The sequence below is a fragment of the Giraffa tippelskirchi genome, chromosome 4 (assembly GCF_054371585.1).
Source record: "Giraffa tippelskirchi isolate mGirTip1 chromosome 4, T2T-mGirTip1v1.2.pri, whole genome shotgun sequence".
Classification (NCBI taxonomy): Eukaryota; Metazoa; Chordata; class Mammalia; order Artiodactyla; family Giraffidae; genus Giraffa; species Giraffa tippelskirchi.
The window spans coordinates 88,283,961-88,297,889 of NC_137278.1; the positions used below are offsets into that span (position 1 = coordinate 88,283,961).

Below are 13,929 nucleotides of genomic sequence, written 5' to 3' on the forward strand. Positions count from 1 at the left end.
TACATACCCATCAACAGTGTAAGAGGATTCTAATTTCTCCACATTCTTGCTATATCAGTTGACTAGGGATGCCAAAACAATATATCACGGACACAGTGGCTTAAACAACAGAAACTAATCTTCTTACAGATCTGGATCCTGGAAGTCCCAGAACAAAGTATTAGCAGGTTTGATTTCTCCTGCAGTCTCTCTCCTCAGCTTGGAGATGGTCACATTCTTGCTGTGTCCTCATATGACCTTTTCTGTGTGTGTGCATATCGCTGGTGTCTCCGCTTTTTATAAGGACCCTAGACATATTAGGTTAGGGCCTCCCTTATGACCTCAGGTCACTTTTAGTTCCAAGTCTCTAAAGGCCCTATCTTCAAATACATACATAGATATTTATATATATATATATAAAACATTATTGAATTTATATATATATGTAAAACATTATTGAATAGGAAAATGGGCAAAGGATAGGAATAGAATGTTCACAAAAAGAAAGTTTCAAAAAATTAAGTTTGATAAATACTGTATAGAGAGATGTGGTGAAAATGTTGCCCTGAAAAATTGCTGTAGGAGCATAATTGAAACAACAACTTGATGCAGTCATTAAAAAGCTGTTCAAGATATAATGGAAAGTGAAGAAAAAGCAGGGTGGCAAAACTGTGTAGAGTACTTTGCGTGTGTGTGTGTGACAGAGAGAGACAGAGGAGACTGTGGGGAAAAAACGAATATCTATATATTGCACAGAATGTCTCTGAAAAGATATGCAGGAAATTTGTTAACAGTGGTAGTCTAGAAGGAAAGAAAACTAGGGACAGTGGATGATGGCAACTTTTTCATTGCATATCGTGTATTTCTGACGCTATTTAAAATTTAACTATCACACATACTATCTAGCCGTCTTTAAGGAAAAAAGAAAAAGATGTGTGGACTGTGTATCACGGCCACTAGATATTAGGGTATTAGATATCCAGGGTATTAGTCTTTTTAGTTCTCGCCTGGCCTAAATCTCCCCCAACGCTCTCCCCTCCTCCGTGCAAAACATGACTTTTTATATTTGAATGCACCCCATGCGGGCTCCCTCCCCTATTTATCTGTTTCCGAGCCTGCTTCTGCACCCGACTGACTGCGAGATACTCCAAAGTAAGGGCTGTTTCCCATTGCCGTCCGTCCGCAAGCACCGCGGCTGGCCCTTGATAGATGGGTGTTCTAGAAACAGCACATGAAGAAATGTTTGTCTAAAAAGGGAACGAGACCCCGCAAAATCAGAAGCGTATCCCGCACGTCTTAGAGCTTTTATTTGCGGAATGTGTCTTCTCTCCCCGCTCCTCATTCACCTGAAACCTACTGTTCTAACCAGGGACAAAAGGAAACCTGTACGTGCCTTGGCCGCGGGGTGAGGACAGCCGCGCCTGCGGCGTCGCTAGGAAGCCAGGCCTGCTCCGCCCCACCCCTAACTTCCCGCGCTCCGCGCTCATTGGCTGTTCTCAGGGATGGGCGGGCCCCCGCCGCAAGGTGTCGTGCTACCGGGGACTCGCGGGCTGTGCGAGCGGAGAGCAAAGAGCTACGTGGATTCTGCGCTAGAGCTGCCGGCTATGCCCGGAGACGGCGTTCCCGCCAGGGATACAGCCCCAGCGGCGACTAGAGCCGCGACTCCGAGCTCCTTCTCCTCGACTGCCCTGGCGCCGCTCGTTACCGACCCACTGAAGAGGTGAGCGCCTACCAGGCTCCCCGCCCCCTCCTGTGCTCGGGGGCAGTTGGCAGTGGGCGGACAAGCAGGTGCGGGCAGGCAGGCAGGCAGGGTCCAGGCTAAGGCACCGTCGCGTCGTGGGGTTAGGACACCGCACCTTACTCAACCTCTGACTGTCTCTCCCGCGTCGACGGGTCTTTAGCGCTTAGCAAGTTCTGTTTGCGGAGGCTCCCAGCCGGTCAGCTAGCGGTGGAACGCCTCACCGGCATTCGTCTCTCGACTTCGAGGTCCCAGTAACTCTTCTCGGATCCAGACGCGCGCAGTGGACGCGGCGCTGTGCGGGTGGGTCTGGGAAACAGCGATTAAATAAACGATAAGTTACACTGAGAGGTCTTGGGGTAGGAGTGGGGTGTTGAGGGGTCGCCAGATAGCCTCGTGTTCGACTGAAGTCAGTGAGATAGCTCGGATGAACTCAAGCTCTTTTTAAAGAAATCAATCTGTAGAATTGCATAATATGCTATATCTCAGCCAAAAATAGTGTTTGATGTCAGGGTAGTCACTTGAAGTCAACACTGACACGTTTGTTTTCTAAATAATACGTTTTGAGCTTTCTTATTTTAGAATAATAGATTTCTCTCATTAGAGGAATTTCTTGAAGTACAGGAAAATAAAAGAAACCACTTGAACTGTTTTGAGTTTTGTTTTGTTTTGTTTTTAGCCATCATCTTTGAGGGATAAATGGCACCCCGCTCCAGTATTCTTGCCTGGAGAATTCTATGGACAGGGAAGCCTGGTTGGCTGCAGTCCGTGGGGTCGCAGAGAGTCGGACACAACTGAGTGACTGACACACTCCTTTCCATTTGCTTAGGTTTGTTTTCACCCGCCACGGCATACCCAGATTCCCGAGTTTGGAACTGAGTAAAAAGGCGCGTGCGCCGCCGCTCGGGTCCCACAGGGCGACCGAGGGAAATCGGCCACGCCCCGCAACCCCCCACGGCGGCGGACGCTGGTTTGTCCTCAGAGCGGGAAGGAACAGCCGCCCGCCTGGCTGCTGGTTGCAGTGATCTGCATGTTCCCCGAGTCCCCAGGAAGCCAAGCTGCACACCTGTTAGGACACCGCTTAAGTCTCACTCAGTCTGGGGGCCACTTCGTAGCAGCATCGGCTCGCTCTTTTCACCTTTGTGTAAGAGTCTTGTCTCTGGTCCTTAGAGCAATTTAAAGAAATTGCTCTGACAACCCGGTACCAGTACTGTCCTGTCCTCTCCCAGTCTCTGTGGCTTTTGTTGCGAGTTGACAGGAGCCAAGAGTGAAGAGAATGAAACACATTTTGCAGAACGGAACGCCTGGTATTATATAATGATTCTTGGCGCTGATTTCCGGTTCGAATTCTGTTGGTATTGTTTGTCCTTTTCCAAGCCCCCGTGGGTTTAGTTTCAGTCAAAAAGGAATGCTTACTTCTTATCCCATAAGGATTAGGAAAAGGGATTGCTGGCATGAGAAAAAGATTCTGGAATTTAGTCTGCCTCCTTCCGAGGTTCAGATTACGGATTTTTAAAAATGAGGGCATATTGGGGATTTCTATGTAGAATAGTGTAATTCTTGTTCTTACCAGGGAGTTGGAAAAAATAGAATGCTGCTGTTTATTAAGTGATTAGAAAAAGTATATATACTTGAAACACCTTAAAATTCTGAATATTTCTGTTGTTTCTCTTGTAAAATAAAAAAGGACCCTTAGTTTATCTTTTCAGTAAGTCTCTTTTTGCATGTGCTCGAAGTACTTGGGTTGTGTTTGGCCACCCCTAGTTGTCCTGATTCTGAGTGACTTCTTACCTGAATTTTAAGCGTATTTTCATTTCAGTTCAGTTCAGTTGCTCAGTTGTATTTGACTCTTTGCGACCCCATGAACCGCAGCACACCAGGCCTCCCTGTCCATCACCAACTCCCAGAGTCCACCCAAACCCATGTCCATTGTGTCAGCATCCAACCATCTCATCCTCCGTCGTCCCCTTCTCCTCCTGCCCTCAATCTTTCCCATCATCAGGGTCTTTTCAAATGAGTCAGCTCTTCACATCAGGTGGCCAAAGTATTGGAGTTTCAGCTTCAACATCAGTCCTTCCAATGAACACCCAGGACTGATCTCCTTTAGGATGGACTGGTTGGATCTCCTTGCAGTCCAACGGACTCTCAAGAGTCTTCTCCAACACCACAGTTCAAAAGCATCAATTCTGCTGTGCTCAGCTTTCTTCACCATCCAACTCTCACATCCATACATGACCACTGGAAAAACCATAGCCTTGACTAGACGGACCTTTGTTGGCAAAGTAATGTCTCTGCTTTTTAATATGCTGTCTAGGTTGGTCATAACTTTCCTTCCAAAGAGTAAGCATCTTTTAATTTCATGGCTGCAGTCACCATCTGCAGTGATTTTGGAGCCCAGAAAAATAAAGTCTGACACTGTTTCCACTGTTTCCCCATCTATTTGCCATGAAGTGATGGGACCGGATGCCATGATCTTAGTTTTCTGAACGTTGAGCTTTAAGCCAACTTTTTCACTCTCCTCTTTCACTTTCATCAAAAGGCTCTTTAGTTCTTCTTCACTTTCTGCCATAAGGGTGGTGTCATCTGCATATCTGAGGTTATTGATATTTCTCCTGGCAATCTTGATTCCAGCTTGTGCTTCCTCTAGCCCAGCGTTTCTCATGATGTACTCTGCATATAAGTTAAATAAGCAGGGTGACAATATACAGCCTTGACGTAGATGACCATTATATCTCCTACTGTGGCCAGGAATCCCTTAGAAGAAATGGAGTAGTCATCATACTCAACAAAAGAGTCCGAAATGCAGTACTTGGATGCAATCTCAAAAATGACAGAATGATCTCTGTTTGTTTCCAAGGCAAACCATTCAATATCATGGTAATCCAAGTCTATGCCCAGACCAGTAACGCTGAAGAAGTGTATTTTAGGGAGGGTAATTGAGAGAGCTATAAATGTAGTGAATCAATAGCTTTTGCTTCTGGGCACATTTTGTGATGGCCAAGAAAAGTTATTTAGCACTCATCTATGAGAATGTTGTTGTTTAGTCAGTAAGTCCTGTAGGACACTTTTCCAACCCACGAACTATAGCCTGGCAAGCTCCTCTGTCCATGGAATTTCCTAGGCAAGAATGGGCTGCCCTTTCCTTCTCTAGGGGATCTTCCCTACCCAGGGATTGAACCCACATCTCCTGAATTGGTAGGCAAATTCTTTACTGCTGAACCATTAGGGAAGCCCATCTATAAGAACAGAATGGTTTAAAGAATTTGTTGGGGATTGCTGTTTTTGAAAAAAATTACATTGTGTTCATTATGATTTCTGGAATTTTATAGTATGCTGTATCTCACCCCAGAATAGTTTTTGATGTCAGTGTAAGTCATCAGAATGCAACTTGTTTCTTAAAATAATGTTTTGAACTTTCTTATTTTATGGTAACAATATATTTTTCATTAAAGAAATTTCCCCAAATACAGACAAAATAATATATATTGTTTGAATCATCAATTTTGAAAGATTATTTGTTTCCTAATTTGCTTCAGCCTGCTACTACAGCTAAATACCCAGTTCCCAATTTGGAATGGTGTTAGTGTTGAATATGCAATTTGGGAGATAGGGGGGCTTATTAAAAAAATACTGTTTCTCCATTGAAATGTCAGCACCAGCAGAGGCTGGCTATTATAGCATTTTCTTAAAGAAAGGGATGTGATGATTAAAATGCTTTATTAATCTTGAATATTATAACCACTAACATTAAATGCTGGAATTTTTTAAATGACATTATGTAGGAAGGTTTTGAGAACTTAGATCTTTCTGTCATTTCTCAGTGATGTGTTTGAAGCCTCAAGATTTTCCTTGCAGCATTCATGTAAGAGCTGTGACTTGGTATCAAGGCTAGTGACGTTCTTTTAGACTTTTTGACATGTTACATGAGCAAAATTTTGCAGTTTAAGATTTGAAGGTTTATATGGTACCTGAGGACTCACAGATCAAATGAGTAAAGCATCCTTTGTCATTGCCCTTAAGTACCTTATGTTTTCGTTCCCATTACTGTTAGGTTTTTGAAAGGCATATCACTCATAAAAATTCTTTGTCACTTTAGATACACTTGATCCAGCAATTCCACTTCTGGGAATTTATTCCAAGGAATGGATTTGTACACAGGGTTAGTTACTGGATGTTTGTTATAATGTTGTTTATGATGATGGAACTTTGAAAGCACTAATTGTCCCTAAACAGGGTAATAGTAAAGTAAAGGAAATTTGACAAAATGAGAAAATGGTCATAATATAATATCAGGATAAAAAAGAACAAATTCTTTAACTTTCTGAATATTATCCTATTTTGGGTAAAAAACATATGAAAAGATTGAATTGTAGTAAAGAGTATACTTGATTCAGACTTGCCACTTTGAGAGAAATTCTTCTGCATAGTATAGTGCTAAATTGCAAGAAGGAAAAAGAAAAGGCTGTGTTCACATATCTAGGCATTGAAACCATTCTATCTCTGAAATAATCATCGAATACCTAGAGATGAATGGAGAGTTTTCAAGTGTCCCTGCTTATCCACAAGGTTTACTCCTTTTTACTTTATTTGAAACTTTTAGTCTTATTATAGATTAATAGATTTATTGTGAGGATTAAAAGACTGGCAAGTAGGTTCTCAGGTTGGCATATAAGTATGCAAGTTCAATATATGTGATAGGATTACACTGATGTACATCAAAATGTTAAAAGTTATCTCTGGAGAGATGAGATTTTGGGGTATTATTTTTAGTATTTTCATTATTTCCCAAGATGTTGTATTTTAATTTTATACCAAGATAAAGAAGTATGACTTAAAATTTTTTTTTCCAAGTAGTCAATCATTTCACAGGGTTAAAGATCAGAAAGTTAAAAAATTATGTACAATGAAAAGGCTCCCTCTTTTGCCTGTTCTTCATCTTCTCAATTCCCATTCCTTCAATTTGCATACCCTGGGTAGTCATTATTACTAGTTCATTGCTTGTCCTCCAGAGATATTTCATGGATTTCCACATCAAAATGGATTTACATTTCCCCCTTCTTAAATGTATTTGTAGTTTTCTTCCATTGCTTTTTCCACTTGACAGTGTATCATAGAGATCTTTTCATATCAATATACATAGCATCCTCAATAAATTTTTTTTCTAAAAAATGATTTTCACAGAAAGAAAGAATAAAAATAGAAAATGGACCTTGATCAAAACACTGAAGAGGCAATTAAAAGACGAGTTTTCCTCATGGTTGTTGAGGTATTGAGTACAAGGCTCTCTTGCTTAGTGAAGAGGAAATCACTTTTTGAGTACTGATGTAAGGAACTGTGAAACCTTGCAGTTTAATTAACCAGTAAATTATTTTTAAAATGTTACTTCAAGATCAAAGTAACAATATATGTCATTGAAAAAATGAGTCAGTTCTTAAAAGTTTACCACAGAAATATGGGACACATTCCTTGTTTCTTTCCTGGGAGGCAACTACTTTCAATTCTTACAGACTTTTCTTCTGTTATTTACCTCTGCCTTTCTAAAAAATACTTTATAACTACTTTTTGACTAAAATTATTTAATGGCTCTTTGATAAATTGAGAACTGATAACTCAAGATGAGAATTTAGCTCCTTTTCTCTCTCTTCTATTTTGACTTCTTCCATCCTCTCAATTTAGATTTTATTTCAGTATTTTTTTAAATCAGTAGTTAGGTTTTATATTATTATCACTAGGTAAATATGATTAGCCTTTTCACCAAAGATAAACTAAGATCATTGTTTTATCTTTTCCAGTTACTCAAATGCCTTCAAACAAATGCAAGAATCTATCAGTTATTTTTTCCCATAAGACTTCCTTTCTCTAGATCTCATTTTTTTCCTATTTGTTTATTTAGCAGATTACATTCTATTATAGGTTATTACAAAATGTTGGGTATAATTTCTTGTGCTATATTGTAGATCCTTGTTGCTTAATATTTTATGTATAGTAGTTTGTATCTATTAATCCCATTCTCATAAATTTATTTTCTATGTCTGTGAGTCTGTTTCTGTTTTGTATATAGATGCATTTGTATTACTTGCACATATAAGTGATATATAGTATTTGTGTTTCTCTGTCTGACTTATTTCACTACACATAATATTCTCTAGGTCCATCCATGTTGCTGCAAATGGCAAAATTCATTCTATTTTATGGCTGAATGCTATTCCATTGTGTAAGCAAGAGTTTGTTGATGGGCACTTATGTTGCTTCCATATTTTGGCTATTATAAATAATGCTACTGTGAATATTGTTTGTTTTGAATTGGAGTTTTCTTTTTTCATCTAGATATGTGCCCAGGAGTGGGTGGAATTGCTGAATCATATAGGAGTTCAATTTTTTGGAATTTATTTATTTTTGGCTGTGCTAGGTCTTCGTTGCTTTTCTTGAACTTTCTTTAGTTGCAGTGAGTCGGGGCTAGTCTCCGTTGTGGTGCGCCAGCTTCTCATTGAGGTGGTTTCTCTTACTGCAGAGCATAGGCTTTAGGCGCGCAGGTTTCAGTAGTTGCAGCACCTGGCTCAGTAGTTGCAAAACAGGCTCACTTGTTGTGGGTCACAGGCACTAGAGCACAGGCTCAGTCAGTTGTTGCAGCACACAAGCTTAGTTGCTCTGAGGCATCTGGAATCTTCCCAGATGAGGGAATCGAACACGTGTCCCCTGCTTTGGTGGGCGGATTCTTATCTATTGTGCTACCAGGAAATCCAGTAGTTTATTTTTATAGACCCTAGCTCTAACCTTCATACCTTTTAGTTTTGTGAAGGACCTCCATACTGTTTTTGTTTGTGGCTACACCAATTTATATTCCCATGAACAGTGTACAAGGGTTCCCTTTTCTCTACAGTCTAGCCAACATTTATTTATATGATAACTTTTTGATGATAGTCATTCTGACCTATGTGAAGTGATAGCTCATTGTGGTTTTGGTTTGCATTTCTCTGATAATTAACATTACTGAGCATCTTTTCATGTGCCTGTGAGCATATCTTCTTTGGAAAAATGTCTTTGTATTATTTTTTGCCCATTTTTCACTATTTTTTTAAATTGAGTTGTGTGAGGTGTTTATTTATTTTGGATATTAACTTCATGTTAGTCCCATGGTTTGGAAATGTTTTCTCCCATTCTGTAAGTTGTCTTTTTGGTTTTTTTTTTTTTTCCCTAATGGTTTCCTTTGCTGTGCAAAAGCTTTTAAGTTTGATTAGGTCCCATATGTTTATTTTTGCCTTTATTTCTTATGCTTTTGGGAGACTGATCTATGAAAATACTGCAGTGATTTATGTCAGCTGTGTTTCACTTATGGCTTCCCAGGTGGCTAAGCAGTAAAGAGTCTGCCTGCCAATGCAGGAGACTTGGATTAGTCTCTGGTCAGGAAGATCACCTGGAGAAGAAAATGCCAATCCACTCCAGTATTCTTGCCTGGGAAATCCCATGGACAGAGGAGCCTAGTGGGCTACAGTCCATGGGATCTCAAAAGAGTCAGAAACGACTTAGCAACTAAATGACAACAACAGTGTTTCCCCTGTGTTTTCTTCTAGGAGTTTTATGGTGTCATATCTTACATTTAGTTCTTTAAACCATTTAGAGTTTATTTTTGTATATGAGAAAATGTTCTACTTTCATTGTTTTACATATAGCTGTACAGCTTTCCCAACATTACTTGTTAAAGAGACTCTCTTTTCTCCAATGTATACTCTTTGTTATAGATTAATTGAGCATGGGCTTGTTTCTGGGCTCTCTATTCTGTTTCATTGATCTATGTTTATGTTTTTTGTAACAGTACCATGCTGTTTTGATTACTGTAGCTTTGTAGTGTACTCTGATGTCTGGAAGAGTTATACCTCCAGCTTTTTTCCTTTTTCTCAGGTTTGCTTTGGCAACTCTGGATCTTTTGTGGTTCCATATAAATTTTAGAATTATTTGTTCTAGCTCTGTGGAAAATGTCATGGGTATTTTGATAGGGATTAATTGCATTAAATCTGTAGATTGATTTGGAGTCTATGGTCATTTTAATGATATTAATTCTTTCAATCCAAAAGCATGGGATATTTTTCCATTTCCTTAAATCATCTTCAGTTTCTTTTATCAGTGTTTTATAGTTTTCAATGTATAGATCTTTTACATCCTTGGTTAACTTCATTACTAGTGTTTTTTAAATGTGATTCTAAGTGTTTTGTTTTTTTGCTTTCTCCCTCTGATATTTCATCATTGGTGTATAGAAAGGCAGCAAATTTCTGTATATTAATCTTGTATCTTGCTACCTTGCTAAAATCATTTATTAGTTTTTGTGTGGAGGCTTTAGGGATAGAGTATCATATCATTTGTACATAGTGAGTTTTACCTCTTCCCTTCCAATTTGGATATCTTTTCTCTTTCTTCCTTCCTTACTCCTTCTGTCCCTTCCTCCCTCCTTTCCTCCCTTCCTTCCTGCCTTCCATTACTGTTAAATAAAAGCAGTAAGAGTGGGCATCTTTATTTTGCTCCTGAATTTAGCAGGGAGGCTTACAGCTTTTCACCATTGAGTATTATGTTGGCTGTGAGTTTGTCATAAATGACCTTTATTATGTTGAGATATATTCCCTCTGCACCCACTCTGATGAAAGTTTTTATCATGAATGGATGTTGAATTTTGTCAAGTGCATTTTCTGTGTTTATTAAGATAATCATATGTTTTTTGTCTTTCCCTTTGTTAGATCTCATTCTTTGTACTCTAATCTGGTCTGGTTCTAGGTTTGCACCAACCTAAAGATTAGGATTTTTAAAGAGATGAGAAAGGAGATTGACCCATAAAATAAGAATTGGATGCTATGAGGGGACTTCCTGGCAGTCCAGTGGTTAAGACTGTGCTTCCAATGCAGGAGGTTGGGATCTGATCCCTGGTCGGGGAACTAAGATCCCAAATGCCGCACAGTGTGGGCAAAAGAAAAAAAATGGGATTGGATGCTATCTATGAAAGAAAGCAATCAGAGAAGGGGAAAGTGCTCTATAAAATTAAATATATGATAGCCAAGATGGAATTCTGAACAAAAGGGAGAAGATACAGTTCTCTTGGTTTGGTGCATAGCTGGGACTTTCCTTTTTGTCTCTCCTAGTTTGGATCGTTTGTTACATAGGTCCTGGTTTGCTTTACTCAGTCACTTTGGTGAAAGACTTAGTCCAATTACTTTCTAAGAAAGGATAAATTTTCTAAGTCCGTGTGTGTCTCAGAAATGCCTTTATTTTACTCTTACACTTGATTCTCAGGTACACTTCTGGTGCTCTTCTTTCTGGTATTCTGAAATTTTATGCTTATGTCACCTTACTGTGGTTCTTTTTTTCATTTACTGGGTTTTGACACTTTCAACCTTTTTTTTTCCCCTAGTCTGCTGAAGTTTATTTTGCAAATTCTTTCTTTCCATTTAAAATGTTCTCTTTTGTTTGGCCACAATTCATGACTTGAGGGATCTCAGTTCCCTGACCAGGCTTGAACCCGGGCCACGGCAGTGAAAACTCAGAAATAATCACTAGGCCACCAGGAAACTCCCTGTTCTCTCTTTTTCTTTGGTGTTTTAGACCTCCTGGATTGATCCTTTAGTTTTCTTCTCTCTTCTGTTTTTTTTTAATCCTTCTCTCTCTTTTTTTCAACTTCTCAAGGCAATTTTTTTCAACCCAATCTTCTAGCACTTCTATTTACTATTAAATTTTGATTATCATATTCTTAACTTTAACCTTTTTCTCTAATTGCTTCTTTTCATGCATTCTGCTCTTATTTTATAGATGTAATGTATTTTCTTATCTTTTTAGAGATACTAATTATAGTTTTATGTTTGGAGTTTTCTTTTGCTTTTTTCATTGTTTCTGCCCTTTGTGGTCCTTTTTCCTGTTTGTTTGACTTTTCCGTTTCTCCAGGGAGAAGCCTCCAGTACTCTGTAGTGTGGGAATAATCCTTGGTGTTGACATTCTGGGAGCAGGGCCAATGAAGGGAAATATGTGGAGATTACCTGAGACTACCCCCAGGACTTCCTGGGTGGTCCAGTGGCTAAGACTCTGCACTCCGAATGCAAGGGACCTGGCTTCGATACTGGTCAAGGCATAGATCTCATATGCCAAGACCAAGACCTGGTGCAGCCAAATTTAAAAAAAGAAAGACTACCCCCAAAGTTCAGTGATCCACTAAGAGGATCTCAGCATGTAGACATACTTGTGTGTGTGTGATGTTTACACTCTCAGTCACTAAGTTGTGTCCAACTCTTTGAGACCTCATGACCACCATGCTCCTCTGTCCATGGGATTTTCTAGGCAAGGATACTGGAGTGGGTTGCCATTTCCTCCTCTAGGGGATCTTCCCCACCCAGGGATTGAACCTGCATCTCCTGCGTTGGCAGCTGGACTGAGCCACCTGGAAGCTGTGATTTAACACAGTGAGAGGATACAGCATAAAATTGGCAAAGGGAAAAGGGATGTGAGGTGAAGTCCAGAGGAAAGCAGGTGCAAACTTCCAGAGTCCTCTCCCACTGGAGTGACTCAGGTTGTGCTGAATTGCTCCAGTACTGAATTGTAGCAACACGTGTGAAGTGTTGTCTATCGGGGCAGCTCATTTGCAACTCAGTACCCAGGGTTTTTACTGGGTGCTGCTCACATAGGTACCCTCTGCCTAGCACACACCAAAATTCCAGACTCCCAGAAGGAAAGGAAGTCTTCTGCACAAATCGCATTGTTTGTGTTTAGGTGCATTAAACCACCCTTATCAGTTAGGGGATGGTGGGAACCTTGAAATCAGAGTTTTGCCATACAAGGGCTAGCCTTGCAAACAGGCCTTTCAAAAGGATAGCAGTCATAGGCCTACTATGTGAATTCTTTCCTGCATAGGAATTGAGGGTCCCACAGTTTAACATACAGTTGACACTTGGACAATGTGGGATTGTACTGTGCAGGTCCACTTGTGCATGGATTTTTTTCAGTAAATATATTGGAAAAATGGAGATTTATGACAATTTGAAAAACTGGCAGAATGAATATCATATATGTAGATACTGTGCCTATCCTTAGGTAAGCATAAGGTGAGTGATATTTAATATAAAATGAATAATGTGTTAGTTTTCTTACTGTTTTATAACTTTGATTTCAAAGAATTACATTACCCATTACAGTATTGTATGCCTATCTCTTCCTTTTGCCTAATTGGATCAGCCTATTATCACAGGTAAGTGGTTTCTTTGGAGTAGGAAAATGGCAACCCAGTCCAGTATTCTTGCCTGAAAACATCCATGGACAGAAGAGCCTGGCAGGCTTCAGTCCACGGGGTTGCAAAGAGTCAGACAGGACTGAGTCACTGAGCACACACACAGGTGTTTTTTTTTGGAAAAGATAACAATGTTTCCAATATTGTATTATGAATATGACTGTAATATTGTATGCCATAAAAATTTTATAATGACTTATTCATTAGTGGATAGGCTAACTGTGAAGCAATAGCAATGATTACAGTGGGCTACCATAAGACAATCATGTTGCTTCTTGGTCATTACTAATGCATGGATTGTTATACCTATAAATATACATTTCTTTTTCACATTATCCTTCCATTTTTGATGTCTAGTGTTAGTGATACATTAGATCTCTACTGTGTTTTGTATCTTATAAGACAATATGATGTAGGTACTAATGATTCTTACAAACAGATGTATACTTACAGTATCAATAAATATAGTGCTGTAAGTGTATTTTCCCTTCCTTATAATTTTCTTTTTTTAATGATTTTTAAAATCTTTAGTTGGAGGATAATTGCTTTACAGTGTTGTGTTGGTTTCTGCCTTACAACAACGTGAAGCCATAAGTGTACACGTATCCCTTCTCCATCCACCCCTTTAGGTGGTCACGGAGCACCAGGCTGAGCTCCCTGCCTTATACAGCAACTTCCCACTAGCTATCTGTGTCACACATTGTAATGTGTATATTTCAATGCTATTTTCTCAATTCGCCCCAATGTCTTCTTCCTCCCCCACCGTGTTCACAAGTCTGTTCTCTAGGTCTGTGTCTCTATTCCTGCCCTGCTAGTTGGTTCATTAGTACCATTTTTCTACATTTTCATATATATGTGTTAATATACAATATTTTTCTTTCTGATTGATTTCACTCTGTATGACAGTCTCTAGATTCATCCACCTCAGTTCAACTGACTCAAATTCATTAATTTTCTT

At 39.5% G+C, this 13,929-nt stretch overlaps 1 protein-coding gene across 7 annotated transcripts in view; it reads left to right on the top strand.

Moving 5' to 3' along the window:
- Positions 1-1,531: 1,531 nt before the first annotated feature.
- ZNF638 (zinc finger protein 638) overlaps positions 1,532-13,929 on the top strand; it is a 144,985-nt gene continuing 132,587 nt past the window's right edge. For all 7 annotated transcript variants that reach the window (XM_081590369.1, XM_081590370.1, XM_081590371.1 and 4 more), the window contains exon 1: positions 1,532-1,699. In XM_081590369.1, coding sequence (XP_081446495.1) covers positions 1,584-1,699 — 116 coding nt within the window. In that variant the 5' untranslated portion in view covers positions 1,532-1,583. The remainder of the gene's footprint in view (positions 1,700-13,929) is intronic.